The following is a 20,168-nucleotide window of genomic DNA, read 5'->3' as shown; positions in this document are numbered from 1 at the left end:
CCAGCCCGCGACCGTGACCGAATTCCTTAAACTCGTGGACAAGTTCATGAGATCAGAGGAAGAGATCAACCAAAGGACCGAAGGCGGGGTCAAGAAAAGGAAAAGAGAAGGTGAGCCTCCCAACCCAGGTGACAAAAGAAACCCGGCCCGGGAGGCGAAGCTAAGCCAGCCATCCCGAGCTGCCTTAGCAGTTCGGACGGATTACACGCCGTTAAACACGAGGTGGACCGAGATCTTGATGACGATCAAAGATGCCCCATACGTGAAGTGGCCACCTCGCCTGAAGGGGAATCCAAACGAGAGAAATAAAAATTTGTACTGTAGTTTTCATAGAGATCACGGTCATAGTACTGAACAGTGTAATAATCTCCGAGACATGATAAAGGGACTCATCCGTCGCAGATACTTGAGAAATTTTGTACAGCATGATAATAATAATAACGATAAGGCAAGTCGACAAGGGGAGCACGGAAAGGATATCCCCGAATCCAGCAGCAGACCAGCCAAAGCGTTGCAACGACAGCCTCCGGAAGAGAGGCCAGTTCGGGGAACCATCCATGTGATAGTGGGAGGTTCGGTGGTAGCAGGGTGTACTTCGGCAGCAGCCCGGACGTCAGTTCGCGAGGCAGCCCGAGAAGAACAGAACCCTCCAAAGAGGCCGAAGACAGAAGAACTAATCTTCTTCACGGAAGATGATGCGCGAGGTGTCCACTACCCCCACGATGACGCGCTCGTCATAAAACTAAGGATCAACGACTTCGAAGTCAGGTGCGTATTTGTGAATTCAGGTAGTTCGGCAGACATCCTCTTCAAGTCGGCATTTGACCAGCTACAGTTGCAGAGAAGCGAGCTGAAGCCCTCAAACACTCCTCTGGTGGGCTTCAGCGGAGAGGAAGTCAGGCCCCTCGGAAAGATAACAGTACCGGTGGAAGTTGGCACATGGCCCTGTGCGGTCAGACTCAACCACGATTTCCTGGTGGTCGTGACCCCTCCCCATATAATGCCATAATAGGACAGCCATCTACGCATATTCTGCGGGCAATGGTCTCCACCTACTATCTAGCAATGAAGTTTCCTACAGACTTTGGTGTGGGGGTAGCGCGGGGCGACCAGCTTGAGTCCCGCAAGTGTTATGTTGCCGCCCTGAAGGGAAAAACCAAGGCGGCCGATGACCTCGAGCTGGAGCGGCCTACGGAGTAGGGCGAGGAACAAGCTTCGCCCACGAAGGAAACAGTCGCAATTCTGACTTCGGCTACGGATCCAGCTCGGACAATACAGATCGTTGCTTCCATCAAGGAGCCTCTACGGGCCGAACTGGTGAGTATCTTACTTCAAAATTTAGATATTTTTGCATGGTCCGCGGCCGATGTGCTCGGTATTGACCATGGCCTTATAACTCACAAACTAAACACTGACCCTGTAGTCAGACCCATTAGACAGAAGAAACGCAACTTAGCCCCAGAGCGTTGGAGGGCGGTCGAAAAGCTCATCGCAGCGGACTTCATAAGGGAAGTTCATTACCCGAGCTGGGTGGCCAACCCAGTGCTGGTGAAAAAGGCAAACGGCAAGTGGCGCATGTGCGTCGACTACACCGACCTGAACCGAGCTTGCCCAAAAGACTGCTTCCCCCTCCCCAGAATTGACCGCCTAGTGGACACGACCTCAGGACATGAGCTGCTAAGCTTCTTGGACGCCTACTCAGGTTACAACCAAATCAAGATGGACCAGTCCGATGAGGAAAAAACCAGCTTCATAACCGAGTTCAGCCTGTACTGTTACAAGGTCATGCCCTTCGGACTGAAGAATGCTGGGGCGATCTTCCAAAGACTTGTAAATAAGCTATTTTGGCCCTTAATTGGCACGAAAATAGAATGTTATGTAGACGACATGGTCGTCAAGACGCAGTTCTCACAAGAGTTAATACAAGACTTAGATTCTGTTTTCCAAATTCTGCATCGATTTTGCATGAAACTAAACCCCAACAAATGTCTTCGGTGTCACATCGGGCAAGTTCCTAGGGTACATTGTCAACCGGCGCGGAATTGAGGCCAACCCGGACAAGATAAAGGCCATCCTAGATATGAGACCACTCCGGAAAGTGAAAGAAGTTCATAGGCTAAACGGCCGCATAGCCGCTCTGAGCCGCTTCATGTCCAAATCGGCAGACCGTTGTCTGCCTTTCTTTAAGGCAATCAAAGGCAAAGGGTTCGAATGGACCCGAGACTGCCAACTCGCGTTCGACGAGCTAAAGAGCTACCTCGCTACTGTGCCAACCTTGGCCAGGCTCGAGGAGGGTGAAGTCTTAGAACTGTATCTCTCGGCAAGCGACGAGGTGGTCAGTTCGGTACTAATAAAAGAAGCAGATCGGGTCCAGCGACCCGTCTACTACGTTAGTAAAATTCTGCAGGGAGCAGAGGCAAGATACCCGCAGATAGAAAAGCTAGCGTATGCACTGGTAATTGCAGCTCGGAAACTCCGCTCGTATTTCCAGGCTTACATTGTCCTGGTCTTGACCAACAAACCTCTAAGGCAAGTCTTACTTAAGCCCGAAGTTTCCGGTCGGTTAACAAAGTGGGCCATTGAGCTCAGCGAGTACGACCTCCAGTATAAGCCACGAACTGCTATTAAGGCCCAAGCCTTAGCAGATTTTATCGCCGAGTGCACGTTCAGCCTCGAAGCCCCTGTGCTGGTTGAGCCCGAGATCCCCAGTTCGGGCAAGCCCGGAGCTCCCAAGCCAATAGAGTCCGAACCCCGTGAAGTAGCAGCCAGTGTGGCATCTCTCCTGGTTAGGCCAAACGTGACCTGGGATGAGGAGCCCTGGATCCTTCACGTAGATGTCTCCTCGAATCAGCAGGGCAGCGGGGCTGGAATAGTCCTACGTGGCCCAGGTGGCACGAAATTGGAATACGCACTACGCTTTGAGTTCGCGGCATCCAACAACGAGGCGGAGTACGAGGCACTGATAGCCGGGTTGAACCTAGCGCAAAAGGTAAGAGCAAAGTACATAGTTATATGCAATGATTCTCAGCTCGTGGTCAACCAGGTTATTGGCGAATACGAAGCACGCGAGCTCACTATGATCTTATACTTGGCCAAAGTAAAGGAGGCTCTGCTCAACTTCCGGTCACACTTCATCAGGCAAATCCCGAGGTCAGAGAACACTGAGGCCGACGCCCTGTCTCAGTTAGACAGCACGAGTCACAACACCATGAGAACCGTGTACATAGAGGACTTACCTCGGCCTAGCATTCTCGGTGTGGCAGAGGAGGTCGCTCCCGTCCTGGAAGCAGAGCCGAGCTGGATCGACCCATTCGCGAGCTTCTTGCTAGATGGATCCCTCCCTACGGACCGCAATGCAGCCAAGAGGGTGCAGCACCAAGCAGCCAAATATGTCTTAATAGACGAACGGTTGTACCAACGGTCTTACACGCTCCCTACCTGCGTTGCTTGCGACCTGCCGAAGCCGAACTCGTACTACGTGACACCCATGAAGGTCTGTGCGGCGGACACTTGGGGGGCAGAGCCCTCGCCCAAAAGGCACTTCAACAAGGATACTACTGGCCAACGATGAAGGCAAAGGCGGTCGAGCTCGTCAAGAAATGCGACAAGTGTTAGAAGCACGCCAATATCCACCATCAGCCTGCTGCCGACCTCAATCACCTCACCAGTCCATGGCCCTTTGCGCAATGGGGCATCGACCTCCTGGGGCCTTTCCCACCAGCAACAGGTGGGAGAAAGTTCCTAGTGGTGGTAGTAGATTACTTCACAAAGTGGATAGAAGCTGAACCTCTGGCAACGATCACAGCCCGAAACATACAGAACTTCTTTTGGAGGAACATAGTATGTCGCTTCGGGCTACCTCGGGTACTGATCTCCGACAACAGAAAACAGTTCGAGGATATCAAGTTCCAAGAATGGTGCCAAGATATGGGAATTCGTCAGAACTTCACATCGGTCGCACACCCGCAGGCAAACGGTCAGACAGAAGTAATGAACAGAGCCATCCTCCACGAACTGAAAGCACGACTAGACCGAGCTAAATGGTTGTGGGCGGACGAGCTACCAAGTGTTCTGTGGGCTCACTGAACTACGAAAAAAACCACCACGGGAGAGACCCCCTTTAACCTCACCTATGGCACCGAAGCGGTAATCCCAGCGGAAATCGAAATACCTACACTGCGACTAGAAACATATGACGATCAGACAAACGGAGATGAGTTACGCACCAACCTCGACCTACTGGATGAGGTAAGAGACCTCACGCACATCCGGACAACGGCTTACCAACAAAAAGTAGCTCGGTACTACAACGCTAGAGTAAAGAAGCGGAGCTTCCGCATCGATGACCTGGTTCTCCATAAGATCATGGTACCCGAACCCGGCGTGGGCAAAGCACGAGCACCGAAGGGAGGAACCGGTAGCCTGAACTCCCTACTAGGGGCCCAAACTCCCACTAGGTGCCCGAACTCCCTACTAGGGGCCCGAACTCCCACTAGGGGCCCGAACTCCCTACAAGGAGCCCGAACTCCCTACAAGGAGCCCGAACTCCCCACAAGGAGACCGAGCTCTCCCTTAGGCTCCAAGCCTTACAAACACAAAGGGCAACAACCCGAACTAGCCTGACCCATGGCAATTCGGGACACACCTCTATCCGAACTCAAGACCACCTCGCTCCCCACTCCAGCACTTCGCCTCCAGGACGCCAAACTGAACAATCGTACCACGCCTGACACCGAGGAAATCCGTATCCAGGGGCGGCGCACCTGACTGACTTGGGATCTGACACTTGACAGCCGCACTTCAACGGCCACCTGCCACCGCCACTTGCCACCGCCATCTCCAGTTGCAGAGACGGCTCCGACAAAGAGAGCAGTGGCGGTTCTGTCTCAGTAGAGGTGATGACACCCAAACTGGCAGGAGCGCAGAGAGTCATACCCAACCTGACAGAAGCTTAAGAGTGAGTGTGCGAGGTGGTTATAAAAGGCTCCCTACCCCCCAAGAACAAGGTATGTGAACTTTGCGCCATCTGATTTTATCTTGCCTTTGAGAGAATTCTAACTTGAGCTTCGGAGCAATCACACCGGGTTCCCCCCGGAGCTTCCTCATCTTCTCCGTTTCAGGTCCCCTGTAGCTCCATTCAGAGGCAAGGCCGTTGACAGTTAAGACCGGCCGGATTGTGCACGATCACTTACCATGCAGCAAATTTAGAGCTGATTTTCCACTTCTCTGAAGCCTGAACCCCTATTTAGGGGACAAGCCTCACCCAGTGATTCCTGCTATATATCAACTCTTTCTTCTTTCATGGACATCATTTAGACTTCTTTTGTTTGCATTGTAAAAAGAAGAAAACTGAACGGTTTCCATGATTCCAGCCATAGAAAATTAAAAGTCGTTTTACACTGCGGTTGCATTATATTTGGATGTGAGTAATTAAAATCTAAAAAGTGAGAAATTGTTTTTTTCTTTTTAAGTGATCAATTTTCAAATAGAGGGTTTGTCTTTTCAACTCGATCAAATCTTGCGATTTCTTTCAGTCCCTTGTCATAGATCGATGTTCATCAACTAAATGGCAAGCAAAAGAGTGGAAAATCACTGCTCTACTCATACATAGTTTACTGTGTACTATTTGGACTTGTATATTTTAATATATCCATGGCTGCTATATCTACAAATGAACAAAATGCCATTAATCTATAAATGAGGAATCTATATATTGAACTGACAACTTGTTGAGCATGAGGACATATCAGTGTTAGGTGTTAGTGTATTAAATTGGAGGGTCACAATCAAATTTTGCAGCTTCTTCACAATTATCAACTCAAGTTTTTTGTTCATAGATATGATGCAACTATTAACTCAGTTTAGTATTTAGATTTGAGAATACTAATGTTCATTGCTTCTTTGTAATATATGAGTGTGATTTGAATAAACTGATCAACAAGAATAGATCAAACAGTATTAGTTAGGTCGTTGTAGAATACATTGAGAGAGAGAGAGATTAATAAATTAATTCGTTTTGTTTATATATATAGTTCAGATTTGGACTCTTACCCATCTAGCTTAAATTGGATTTAGATCAAATTTGCATATTGATTATTGAATTGCCATTAAGAAATCAAGCTTAAAATTTGAAAAATCCCATATATTATTAATAAAGGATTAGAAATGTATATCATTAGTAAATGAATTGAGTGAAATTAAATAATTTCTATGAGGCTTGTATGGCACTGTACAAGGGCAAATCCATATTTAGGTCACCCTAAACCGGTCGACTGGATTCAAATTTATTTACCATATTCCATGGGGTTATTTCACTGCAACTTAAGGGTGCACTTTGGATTGATCATTTGTTAAGATCTTAAGGGCCCCGGCCCGAGGGTTTGCACCCCGGTGCAACCAAAAAATTTCAAATGGGGTACTCAACTCAGTTAGTCAATTTGCTGTGGCCTAGCTAGACTTAAGACAGAAGCCTCTTTTTTTTTTTTTTTTTTCTAGAAGCAAAACTTAGGATTCCTTCTTTAGACGACTATTACACCAGCAGTACTCCTTAACAATTTGGATTAGAACCATGTGAGATATCACCCCTTAGCAATATTAATTAATTTCTGTATGTTCTACTCCTAGCTTGTGATCTCTCCTCAACAACCAGCAGAGATAGAATCTTGATTGGGTTTATTTTATATAGGTGGGGTTTTCTTCAAGGTAGGCAAAGGAAGAAAAGTCATCCAGCTCTTGTTTAAAATAACCCATTTTCATTATTCCTCTGAAGATCCAATATACTTTGACCTGATGATACGAGCTAGTGAGGGGCGAGGGCTAATATAAATAGGGCATGGCATGGAGCTCCGAAGCCACAAGCACTCAACAAGTGTCGACTTAACTCTCCTCACTTCTTCTTCTATTATCCACTCAATCCCCTCTACGTCCATGGCATTTAGCAGCCTCATCACCTTATTCTCTATCTTACTCTTTTTAATGGGCATGGCCTCTGGGCAGCTATCGTCGTCGAATTTCTACGCGACGTCGTGCCCCACAGCCCTCTCCACCATTCAATCTGAAGTAAATTCTGCAGTGGCTCGTGAGCGTCGCATGGGGGCCTCATTGCTCCGTCTCCATTTTCATGACTGCTTTGTTACGGTAAGTAGTCAGTCCTATTCACCAAGCTTGCCTAGCTAATTTCTGTATCGCTTGCTAACAAATGAGACGAAGTTGGCCATAGCTATAGTTAATTTGTGTAGCTTTCATTTCAATTTATATATTTAGATCTGTTTTAATTTCTTTTTTAATGTGTTTATGTGGGGTCCCAAGTATAATAATGATCTTCTCCTCTTTGAAGAATATATAGCATTGATGATGACTATTGACAAACAATAATACTCTATGTATTGAATAGGGCTGTGACGCATCTCTTCTCTTGGATGACGATTCCACTACTGGCTTCACAGGGGAGAAGACCGCTGCTCCCAACCTAAACTCCGTGAGAGGATATGAAGTGATCGACGCCATTAAAACTAAACTGGAAACTACTGAGTGCCCTGGAGTTGTTTCTTGTGCAGACATTCTAGCAGTAGCTGCTCGCGACGCCGTCGTTGCTGTAAGCAAAAGCTCCATTTCACCATAGAAATTCCTCGAATATCTTTTAATTTATAGCAATGTTTGGCGGTTTTCTTTAGTATATGTATACATATATATTCTGACACTTTGTTTTCTTTGCAATATAATTATCCCAGTTGGGTGGCACTTCATGGACAGTGCAGTTAGGGAGAAGAGATTCAACAACTGCAAATTTTGCTCTGGCTAACAGTGGTGGCCTCCCGTTTTTTGACTCGGATCTCAGTACCCTCATAAAAAACTTCACAGACAAGGGGTTTACTGAAACTGAATTCGTTGCTCTATCAGGTAGCTAGAGCTCATGAATGGCGCTGTTTCTAATTACATGACTAAATGTTTGATGATCTGCTTAACTGTTGTCTTCTTTTTGTTTTTGAAGGAGCTCACTCAGTTGGTCTGGCCAAGTGCTTGACCTTCAGAAATCGTATCGACAACGACGCCAACATAGACTCCACATTTCATGGATTCCTAAAATCCACCTGTGATCAGGGAGGTGATGGCTTCTTCCACAATCTTGACAACACAACTGATACAACGTTCGATAATGCTTATTTCACCAACTTGTTGGACAACAAGGGTCTGCTGCACTCAGACCAAGAGCTCTTCAGTGGTGGCTCCACTGACGCTCAAGTTAGAGCTTACAGCACCAACTCTGCAGCTTTCTTTTCCGATTTTGGGAACGCCATGATCAAGATGGGGAGCCTTGACGTATCGACTGGAACTGCGGGCCAGATAAGGACGAATTGCAGAAAGGTTAACACTTAGCTGCTGAACGAACCTTTTTACTCCTCCTCCTCCATTCCATGTATTTTGGAGCAACTTTTTCGTTTCCTTGTGCTTGTCCTTTTCCTAGTTTTATATGTTAATAAAGTAAATACATCTCTATAAAACGGTAGAGAGGTGAATGTGTGATGTACGTGGTGCCGTTTAATGTGGTGACCTTTAATTTACTATCAATGGAAGCACTGTTTAGTACTCTTTTCTGTTTCAACAAATTTCATCTTCTCCAAATTCCATCAGTACGAATCCAAAAATTCAATTGAATAATTAAGGGGAAATCTAACTCAAAACCCACCCCACAAATTTTTATTTCAGTGTGCACTCTCTACCAATTTAAAACTTTTCCAACACTTCCACTATCACACCATACCCCCTCTTATATTGGTATCAATTCCCCCAGGCCTAGTTCCTTTTCGAACAAATGGGTGCAAATAAGTTGATGAGTCCCATGGAAAATGGAAAAGAAAGAAATCCATGTGTGTATTTCAGTATTAGTGGGTCCCATGAGAAATAATGGTTCGTAAGTAGTTTTGTTGCTTGGCTAAGTAATACCATTTGGAGAGATTTAAGTAAACAACTTTCTCATTCACATGGAAAATTATTAATGCATGATATGATAACATTAATTGTCCTTTTAATAATGACACTTTTATGGATAAAACCAATGATCGTATAACTTTACCTAGGAAACAAAAGAACACGGGTAAGTATCAATATTTCTCAAGAAATATTTACTCAAATAATCATGTTTACCTATATAAATGACATATTGGTTAAAGTGCCATTGTTCCCAACTATGCAATGAAGTAAAAGTTTCTAAGATAGAGAGATAAATGAGGATTCTCCTAATTTTTTAATTGCATTTAATTGGAAGCAATTGGCCATATAATATTATAATTTCTTTGCAAATCATAAGTGACATCCCAATAAAATGTTAGAAACCCAATCATGTCTTATTGGGCCTGGCTGATCTCAGGTGGGATTGGTGGAGGCTAAGAAAGGTTGGTCAAATTTTAAGCTCTGCCATTTCTGCATTTTAACTGTATTTTATGATCCAAATTAAATATAAAATAATGTACATATAAATGTCATTGGATAGCACAAATATATAAATATACATGGTTTTAAAAATAAAAGATAGCATGGATGGTTATATGTACACATTGCAATTATACACTACAATGCACATAATGAATGATACATATTGAGTTAAGGCAGATTGGGTCTAAGGTTGAAACTGCCTGAGCTCATTTCTCAACCCAAGTCCAATCTCAATTGGGATCAATGCCAAGATTTAAGCCCATACCCAGCCCAGAGCCTGAAAATCTAACCCTGATCCGTGGAAAAGTCTGTGATGAGTTCAACCAAATTACGGTCTAAAATCTAAATGGAATTAGCTGAACGCGATGCCTGTGCAGCACGGTATGGTACCAATGATAATGCCCCAGATCATCCATAAATGCCAAGTGAGAGAGTTTGGTGATTATTTTAAGAATGGTGTGAAGCGTTGTCAATGATTCCACAGCCCGCTATATAGCTATTGCGTTCAATTAATCCCATTTCATTAGTCTCATTAAACAAACAAGCACGGCATTTGGGCCTTACCTTTACAGTCAAATTTCTGCCCCAAATTCCTCCGTCATATTATAGTCATTCGAATTTTCTTACTTGAAAAAAAAAATAAAAATAGGAACCTTGGGTATGAACAATATCACCATGGTTCTAAATATTTATAGGTCATAGGTAATTGAAGTGAAATCCCAATGAATCTATACTCTATTTGATGGGAATTCAGAATCTCTCTCTTTCTCTCCTCTCTTGATTCCATTCTCGACGACCCAATACTTCATCCATTTTGTCCCAAAAATTGGATTTTGTATGAAACGGGCGGAATTTTCAAAATTTAAAACCTTGGATATCACTGAATAAAGCTTCAATATGATTCAATTTAGATTGGCCACTTTGTCCCTCCACATAGTAGTACCAAATTGGACCGTGCAGGAAAGATAATTACTTTCCTTGATTAGGTTACCATTCCAATTGGGACGTGCAGGTAGGGGTGGCCACAAGCTAAGTTTTTCATGAGCTATTCAAGTTCAGCTCGGCTCGATTTAAACTGAACTTCGAGTCGAGTTCAAGCCTGATATATATGTTCGTTTGCTAATCGAATTGAGCTCGAATAGCCAAGTATTCAACTCGGTTTGGCTCTAATCCACCCCTACATGCAGGAGCTTCCAATCAACCCGCCAATAAAGAGTTGCAAGACAAAATCAACAAGTCAGTTCAGCCATTCAGCTGTTATCAATTGACCTCTTAATATAATACTGGTTACTTGTTCACAATGGGGTGTTTGGCATGAAGGAAGCGAAAATTAACACTGGCGAGAGTATGGAAATAAACACATCCTATGGAAGTAAATGACCAGAGCCAGAGGCTTATCCATCTTGGATCTGCCTTGTACTTCTGAAGAGCCTAAATTCGGCCCATGAATGGCTTGTCTAGTTTAAGATTGGCTCTATTTCTTTAACTCAAGTTTGCTATATTAAAGCCCATTGAAGCCCAACCATACAGTCAATTAACTTGGGCTCTATATTAGCATGCTGTAAACCAAGCAGAGTACAATCCAATTGGACTCCTGTTCAGCTGATTTGAGGTAAGCTTCAAGGACCTGCCAGCTCATGTACAGCTAAGGGTTTCAAATGGGTCGGGTTCAGGGTGGGTCCAAGCATCCATAGACCTGGACCCACTGTGTGGCATGTTTACAAGTCTTAACAGGATTAAGTCCTAGCATGACAGATATGGTTCCAAATCAGGACCCGCCAAATAATAAATACTGGTTTGGCATTTAGAAACTGGGGAAATCTTATTGAAAACACTAAGATTTGTTTGGCAGTTTGAATTGGAATAAATTGAAATCCTTGGGAATCACAATTGGAATGGTCTATTCTCCCTGACTTTTGGTTCAAATGAAAATTGGAATTGGCTGGAATGGGATTCTCATTCCTAAGGGAAGGGGAGGGAATGGCCATTCCCTCAATTGGGAAAGTATCATTCCACCAGGAATGGGAAACCAAATGATTGGATTCTGATTTCAATTCCAAACTTCTATTCCCACATACCAAACGGAACGGACCCTGAAACTTGAAGTTTGCCAATTGCATGCAGTTTAGAAAAAAAGGGCAAAAGCGGTTTACATTCTCTCCTCTGGCTGCGTTTGGAAACGATGCAAATGGAGTGTAAATCTCGGTTCAGGGTAAATTTGCATTCTGGTTCACTTTTGCCTGTGTTTGGTAACATTACATTTTTGCATTGACAAATGACAGACCAATGCATTTTTACATTGATAATAAGATATAAAACTATATCAATAAAAAATAAGTAAATTTGCATTCAAGTGGAGTTTTGATAAAAAAAAAGCGTATGTTTTATTGGAATTCGTATTTGCATCCATTTCAGTTAAAAATCTATTTGGTAAGAAGATAAATTTATCAATACAAAACTGACCCAACTTTACAATTTATACGAACTATTTTATACTCTAGATATTTGCGTTGTTTTCAAACGCAACTATTCAATAAAAATTTATTTAACAATGAACATATATCAGGATGGAATGACAAAACGAAACAAAATTCATATATCTGGACCCATATAACTGGGATGAACTAAGATGATGATGATGATGATGACGACTTTATTATATTCTGAGTTGTACCCAAATTCCCAATGTATCATAAATGTATGTATCCAATATGTATGCAAATTGGACTATTGCACTGAAATATGATCGTGTCCAAATTTTGTGGCCTAAATCCTAACCATTGGGGATGAATATGTCAGGCATTTAGATACTCAACTACCATTGGGGATGCATTACCAATTTATCATGCCTTGACTTGTATGCTTTCTTTATTTCTTTTTACTTTATAAATTTTGTCTCACATTTCTCAAGAAAAAAATATTACTATGGCTTGACTTCATTGGGAGATGTTCATAAAAGACGGTGGGATGTATTGTGAGGTTTGTGTGAGGAGTGCTGTGGGAGGAGCAAATCTGGATTACTATGAGTTGCTACATAGAAGATCCTCTAGTCACTTGACTCATGATTCACAGTATTGGTTATCAGGGTGAGTGAAACACTACATACTAGGACTTAGGAGCTTTCTATAGATTTGAACATTACAAACCCCTTTGTTTTTGAAATATTAGACAAAAAATATTAAAAAAAATAAGTATCACTGTTAAAAGCTTGTGATATTCAATACTTTGAATCATGCTTAGATAACTCATTATGGGGGTGTTCGACAATGGCTGGTTTTTGAAAATAGAACCAACTGCCACACTGGAAAAACACCCCCTAAGGAGGCATCTGCCAATATACATGATTTTATTTTCAAAAACAAAAAACAATTAACATATAAACAAACAATATGAAATCAATTGTAAGTGAATATGTAATTAACTTAGGCCCTGTTTGGCAATTTTCCCGCGAGAGTGTTTCTGCTATTTCTGACGTTCCTGTAGAACAAAAACATGTTTGGCAAAAATAAAACGAAAGAAACGAGCCATTCCCGCGTGAGAACAGCACCCAAAGGACGCTCTCAAAGAACTCGTTCTCTGGGAATGTATAGTTCCCACAACGTCCCTTATTAGTTACGAATACGTATGCCACATTCTCTCGTGAGAATAGGGGCAGTTTTGTCATTCCGCTCAAAATAATAAACTCTAAAGCCATAATGTTCATTCATCATTCCTTCGACCTCATCTCTACCAATGCACAACCCCAGGGAGGTGAACGCTGAGTTGAGTTAAGGATAGTGAATGGCCAAAAACACATCACCGATGACTTTTTTCCAACCAAAACCATTTACACAGGTATGGTTGTTTTCCTTCTTATCGTTTCTTTGTTGTAGACATGTGGATGCTCTGTTTTTTTGTGCTCTGATATAGTTCTCCCAATCCTTGTTTTGAGAGAGAGAGATAACGATAGCTAACTTAAAACACTAGTAGATAACTAACTCTACATTTCTCCCAACCTGTTTTGGTTGGAGCTAGGTCTTAAATCCTAAAACGTAATTATCCTCCCAAAATTAGAAAATCTAACACTTTACAAGCAAGGTGAGATAGTGGGAATACAGCTTGACAGTCTCTACACACTCTTCTCTCAAAAAAATAATCCACTAATGACCTCCACCATTGATAGTTGAGAATGGAAATGGTAGAATATAAAAGAAAAACACTGAGAGCAAAACCGATCCACAGGAAACAGAGCATAACAAGAAACACTTGACAAAGACCAAAGGCTAAGGACTAAGCACATGCAACTAAAGACTAACACACCACGGTCCCTATACACCTAAACAAGACCAGAAACACCATTGTTGACTTTCCAACTTCATGAATATGCACCAGATATTCTAGTGTTTACAACTTATTTCTATTGTTAATTCTACTATTTTCTTACACAAATATTTCACTATTTCCAAATTCCACAAAAGTAACACCATTCATTTATCAAAACTAATAGCATTTGTTAGGAGTGGCCGAATTATTTCCATTTTATTTATTTTATATTTGTAGTTATATTGTTCACTTCTAATGTTTACCTTATATACTAGAATGATGAAAAAATTACAATTCAAAACACGGGCAAGGAATAGTTTAGTTATACAATAAAAATCCATTCTCAATGAACAAATTGTCAAACGCCTCTGTTGTTCCTGAAGAGTGAGAAATGAAACCTCGAAAACTGGAACAGGTGAAAACATTGCCAAACAGGGCCTTCGTTTCATCTTGTTCCACAAAATTTTGGTAATGGTGGAGGGATAGAGACATGGCCATTATGAAGTATGAAGGGCCCTCCAAGTTTTAGTAATCCGTGATTGCACAGTCCAGCTAGATGATCAAGCTACCCAATGGGCTCCTATATCCTAGCTACCACCCTACACAGGAACCATCTCGTGATCTCACTGAGACAGAATGATGGAAAGCCAAGGGCAGTAGCTCTAATTCAACATCCTTCGTTTCTGTCACCGACAAACTGAGAGGTTGTTCGAGCCCCTACAAACAGAGATTGGATGCCCAAGAATCTTCCACTGGTAGCCCACCAAATGCATACTATGGCATGACTTATGAGTAGACGGGATATGTGGTAACACCGTGGTTGCCAGTTTGTAAATATTTGTATTTGTACTTGTATTTAGAATATAAATATAAATACAAATATATAATATATAAAATCTTCTATTTTGTATGTATTTATATTGTACGTATTTATATTTGTACCCTTCTCAAAGTATGATTAATTATGCTAGAATCAAGGTTCAAAAAATTGTTATGTATCAACTCGTATTGGTCAATACGTATCGTATTGGCCCTTTTCCTATACGCTCCTACATGGATTTGTATTGGGTCATGGTATGGTTCAGAGGGTAATCGGCACTTAAAAAAAATAAATAAATCGTTACTTATCAGCCTGTATTGGCCCATATATATCATATCAGCCCCTTTCCTATACGCCCCTACATGGGTTGTATCGGGTTAGGGCCTAGTTCAGAGGGTAGTCAGCACTTAAACTGACCCCTCTGAACCGACTTTGAAAAATAAATAAATAAAACTTAAAATAAAAAAAAAAGGACTGACACAGGCTGATACGCCCTAGTGGCGTATCGCCCTGTATTGATACTTTGAACCTTGGCTAGAATATATGTCCTGGGCCAGTCCAAAAGTTGTCTACTAGTGGATTAATAGATTATCAAAATTAGACAAACATGGCTTAAATTATAAAACCCTTTACATTTGAGCTGCATTAGGGCCTGTGTAACCCAAGCCAAAAATTGGAGGTTTTAAAAGCACAAAATGCTGAAGCTTATTATCCAAACGTAACCTAAATTAGCCAAATATAACTATAATTATAAACCCTTTTGCCATAAAAAATATGTTGATGGAAAATGTGCTTACCAATTGTATTTGTACACTATTATGTAATGCCCTAGCAAACTGAAGCATAGGTTGTCAATTGGTCCGGTCTGGGCCGAGTCAGGGTAGACCCAGAAGTCGCATATTTTTTGGGTTAAAAGAACAAATTTTCCTAACGCTAGAAGGAGGGCTTGAACCTCCGACCTTGTGGTTAACAGCCACACGCTCTAACCAACTGAGCTATTCCAGCACGGCAATGTATCCTGTCAAGGACAAAAATATAATTGAGAAATACATTAATAGACATGCATGCCGCGACAAACGTTGTAGTATTAAAACGGGCGATAAAACCTGATTATAAAATAATTAATTAATAGACCTTTAACTTTACCCATTTCTTCAATTTTAATTATAACAAAATAAGAGCAGAAGAGAATGAAATCTCCATAAAACATTTGCAATTTTCAATTAATTAATTTTTTTTTTCCATCAACAACCATATAACCATATTCCTTAGAATCAAACTGGAGGACCCTTCCTCTTTTATGTCTCGTCCCTTATCCTCTCTCTCCATAGAAGATATCTTCTGGAATTTAGAGTTTTCCGGCCTAAAGACAAAACGGCAACTGGCACCTTATGAAAAAAAATTTGTGCATCTGCCAGGATGAGCTAGTTTAAATAGAGAGCACCCCAACCTCTCCATATGCCCTACTGAATCGAGAGAGCTTCACGTACAATCGCTGAACTCTCTTCTTCTCTTCTCTCGTCATAATTTATTCTCATGGCCTACTCCTACTTGTTCAGGAGCTTCTACTTCTCCATCCTTCTCATTCTGTTCGACGTTACCTCGGCGCAGCTATCGCCCACTTTCTACGCCACAACATGCCCTCTCGCGCTCCCCGTCATTAGCACTGCAGTGAACCTTGCGGTGGCTCAAGAGCGCCGCATGGGAGCGTCGTTGCTCCGTCTCCACTTCCATGACTGCTTTGTTAATGCAAGTTTGGTTTCACCCATCTTCCTCTCATATAGTTTATAATTAGACGGTGTTTGGCAAGTCTTTTGTGTAATCAAAGGCCAAAAAGATGAGAAGATGTGCATGGCAGGATTTCAAAACACTAAAATCGTTGAATTTTGGAAAATTTTAAATGAAATTTTCTGGTCTTTTTGCTTGATAAATAACCTTTAGATGCATCTTTAAAAGTCTGGTAGACCAAACTGCTTATCAAAGTCTCTGTCTTTGAAGATAAGATCCCAAAAGCTCAATATGCCTTTTTGGACATCTCGATTATTAGAAGATCTTTATAAAAAACTTGCCAAACGACACCTTATTAATTATCCATGCATGGTTATTGTCATCTTTGTGATTATCAACCTTCATGGGTTGGCTACGTGTGATTGCCTTCATTTCATTTTTCTCATTTTGACGGTCCCTGATCTGGTTTAACAGGGAGAAACCCCGTACTGACCAGCTTTCCGGTTTAACCTCCCAGCCGGTCTTCACAACATTGGATATGATATCCATATATAGTTATATTATATATGTGCTTAATTAATTTAGAGTCTGTGCATACTCTGAAACAGTTAGGCTATGTTTGAGAAGTTTGAAGAAAAGTTGTTAACAAATTTGTGGGTTGCTATATAAGCAGGGTTGTGATGCATCTATTCTCTTGGATGACACTCCGACCTTCACCGGAGAGAAGACAGCTCTCCCCAACGCAAACTCTGTGAGAGGGTACGAGGTGATCGATTCAATTAAAGCTCAACTGGAACTTTTGTGCCCGGGAGTAATTTCTTGTGCAGACATTCTAGCTGTAGCTGCTCGGGACGCTGTTGTTGCTGTAAGCTTATATAATTAAACTTCACTACTTCAATTCACCATCCAAACAAACATTAATAGATTTTCTTCTGATTGCTTCAAATCACCATCGAAACAAACATTGGATTTACTCGTGTTTGCCCAGTTGGGTGGTATTACATGGACGGTGCAGTTGGGCAGGAGAGATTCAACTACAGCAAGCTTAGATGTAGCTAACACTGACATCCCAAGTCCATTCTTGAATCTGGACGACCTCATTACAGCCTTTGCAAACAAGGGCTTCACTGTGAACGAACTGGTGGCTCTATCTGGTAATCCATTAACCCTCTAGGCCTCTCTTTCTAAGTTGTCATCAGTTTGAGATGGATGCTCATCGATCAACTTCTGTTCTGATATCTGGTCGATCGCCTGTGTTTGATTGTTGTTGAAGGGTCTCACACAATAGGGCAGGCTAGGTGCTTATTGTTTCGAGATCGTATCTACAAGGAGACCAATATTGACACCCAATTTGCTATAGCCCTGAGGTCGAACTGCCCAACTGCAGGAGGAGACAACAATCTCGCCAATTTTGACACCACAACTCCTACAGTGTTCGATAATGCTTATTTCACCAACTTGTTGGCCAACAAGGGGCTGTTGCACTCGGACCAGCAGCTCTTCACTGGTGGCTCCACCGATGCTCAAGTTAGAACCTACAGCATCAACTCTGCAGCTTTCTTTACGGATTTCGGGAATGCCATGATCAAGATGGGGAACCTTAGCCCCCTCACTGGCAGTAACGGCCAGATTAGGGCCAATTGCAGAAGAGTTAACTGACTCTCTCTGCTCCGGAGTCTGCTCTTTTCTCTCTATATGGGCTTGTTCTTAAGTTTTCTGGGTTCTTAGACCAATGTAAGCCAATAACACAGATCTATATATAGTGTGTCTTAATTACTTTCTTTTTTTCCCTCTCCTATGGAATAAATCCTCTTGTTCCCAGCCAAAAATAAATGGAAAAAGAAGTGTGAATCTATTATGCGTTTTGTTGCTGTATCTTGATCGATAATGGTCCAATCATTTCCAATTAAAACCTCATCTCTCTCTCTCTCTGCAGGCTGATTTCACCCTCTCCAAGATATCCCCCTCCCCCCAGTATCTCTGTCTATGCCTTATTCTGCCCACGAAGTTATAGAAATGGCAGAAATTTATTTAAAATATTTCAGATTGAAAACGTTTCCGAATTTCCACCCACTTTTACTGTGGAATGATTGGTTTTAGTTTACCAAAAATACTCTGAAGCAAATTTTTGATTCATTTACCAACAGACAACAACTCCACTTGTGATTTTTTTTGGTATAATAACTTCACCCTTGACCCTTTTTTTTCCCCAAAGTGATGGTTGGGGGATTCAATTCCGCATCAAACACTGGAACAAAGTAGCTAACACACTAACGAGTTAGCCCTCGGAATTGGTTCCATTTGTGATTCACTATCCCTTGAATTTTGATTCATTTACCCACTTGTTATTGTTTCAACTTTCAACTGAACTAAAATTTTTGGAGATGGACTGAACAATAAAATCATAGCCTTGGAGAAAGGCAGCTAATCCTATTGGGGATCAGATTGGCCGAGGAAATTAGGATGAACATGACGGTCTTAGTGCACATGGGCCCATGTGGGTCTCACACCTTATGTTTATGGAAAAGGAGATCGGCTTCCAGCAGGGCCGAGGCAATCTGGGTGAACATGACGGAGATATTCTCAATGTAAGGCAGTAAAGGCTGCTCGAATGGGCATTGCTCCGATGGAAGCCAATCTCGTGGAAAAATGGCATATTCTCTCGTGACAGGTTGCCCAGTCCAGTGTGTATGATTTTCTCTCCAGCTAATCGGAACTCATCTTTATGTAATGAAACAAGGATTCAAGGTTATGTTTGGTTTGAAGGAAAAGGTAGGGAAAGGAAGGGAAATACAAGGAAACCTATACAAGGTTTGTAAAGGTTTTCCTACATTTCCCTTCATTTCCCTATATTTTCCTTCAAACCAAACACAGCCTTAGTAGATGGGTCATTGATTGAGTACTCCATGGTTTTTAATAATTGGAGAAATTATAGATTACCACTCGTACTTTGGTGATGCACTGATGCTAAAGTTTAGCCCCCAGATTTTCATTTGAGACAAAGATCCCCTAGACTTTCAAATTCTAACACTTTGTCCCCTCTTAGTTGGATTGACAAAGGGAGCTAATTTACTAAAATATCCTTTTGAGATTCGAATGGATGAGAGAATGACATACCTTCATTGCAAGAAAGAAGAAGAAAGGAAAATACATAAAGGATTTATACATACATACATATATATATATATATATATATATATATATATATATATATATATATATATATATATATGTAGAAGGGGCAAAATGGTTCTACAAATTAAGAAAAGGGTAATTTGGATTATATATATGTAGAAGGGGCAAAATGGTTCCACAAATTAAGAAAAGGGTAATTTGGAAGTTTAGAAATGTTTAATAAGGACGTGCCAATAACTTCCTAAGGAATGTCAATAGAGTTGGAAAAGTTGTGAAATCTGAAATTAGGGGTGAGCAAAAAACACCAAAAAACTAATCGAAATTGAACTAAAAAATTGTTTAACCAAACCGATCAATTCATTTTTGGTTCGGTGTTTTTGGTTTCGGTTAACCAATAGAACAAACCGGTGGTTAACCGAACCAACTATTATACATATATTTCTATATATTTTATATATATTTATATATATTATATATATTGTGTATATATATATATTATGTTTTTTTATATATTATAAATTAATAAATATGCATTATATATATATATATTTATAATATATTATTTATTATTTAAAATATAATATTATATACATATATATTTATAATTTTTTATTATATATATTGTAAAAACTAAAAAATCGACAATTAACCAAACTGGTCAACCGGTTAATTGACTAATTTCGATTCAGTTCCAGTTACTGATTTTCCAATGGCCAAAGTAAAAGGCCGTAATATATTGTACCAAACGTTC

General features: G+C 41.3%; 2 protein-coding genes and 1 non-coding gene across 4 annotated transcripts; 2 read left to right on the top strand and 1 right to left on the bottom strand.

The window, feature by feature from the left end:
- The first annotated feature begins 6,838 nt into the window (after nt 1-6,838).
- On the top strand, nt 6,839-8,586 carry LOC104599981 (cationic peroxidase 1-like). The gene is made up of 4 exons (XM_010262755.2): nt 6,839-7,137; nt 7,394-7,594; nt 7,731-7,899; nt 7,991-8,586. The coding sequence occupies exons 1-4, from the start codon at nt 6,928-6,930 to the stop codon at nt 8,374-8,376; spliced, it is 966 nt and encodes a 321-aa protein (XP_010261057.1). The 5' UTR covers nt 6,839-6,927; the 3' UTR covers nt 8,377-8,586.
- Nucleotides 8,587-13,137: 4,551 nt separating this feature from the next.
- On the top strand, nt 13,138-18,157 carry LOC104599982 (cationic peroxidase 1-like). 2 transcript variants are annotated; one of them, XM_010262758.3, is made up of 4 exons: nt 13,138-13,266; nt 16,956-17,147; nt 17,271-17,436; nt 17,556-18,157. In XM_010262758.3, the coding sequence occupies exons 1-4, from the start codon at nt 13,213-13,215 to the stop codon at nt 17,939-17,941; spliced, it is 798 nt and encodes a 265-aa protein (XP_010261060.1). In that variant the 5' UTR covers nt 13,138-13,212; the 3' UTR covers nt 17,942-18,157. The 2 variants fall into 2 exon arrangements, with proteins under 2 accessions (XP_010261060.1, XP_010261059.1); XM_010262757.3 differs by lacking the exon at nt 13,138-13,266 and adding an exon at nt 16,003-16,303.
- On the bottom strand, nt 15,486-15,559 carry TRNAN-GUU (transfer RNA asparagine (anticodon GUU)). The gene has a single exon. It is a non-coding gene; the product is annotated as a tRNA-Asn (tRNA).
- Nucleotides 18,158-20,168: the final 2,011 nt, after the last annotated feature.

The sequence above is a fragment of the Nelumbo nucifera genome, chromosome 5 (assembly GCF_055504915.1).
Source record: "Nelumbo nucifera cultivar China Antique chromosome 5, China Antique-T2T, whole genome shotgun sequence".
NCBI lineage: Eukaryota > Viridiplantae > Streptophyta > Magnoliopsida > Proteales > Nelumbonaceae > Nelumbo > Nelumbo nucifera.
This window is presented reverse-complemented; position numbering and strand designations above follow the sequence as displayed.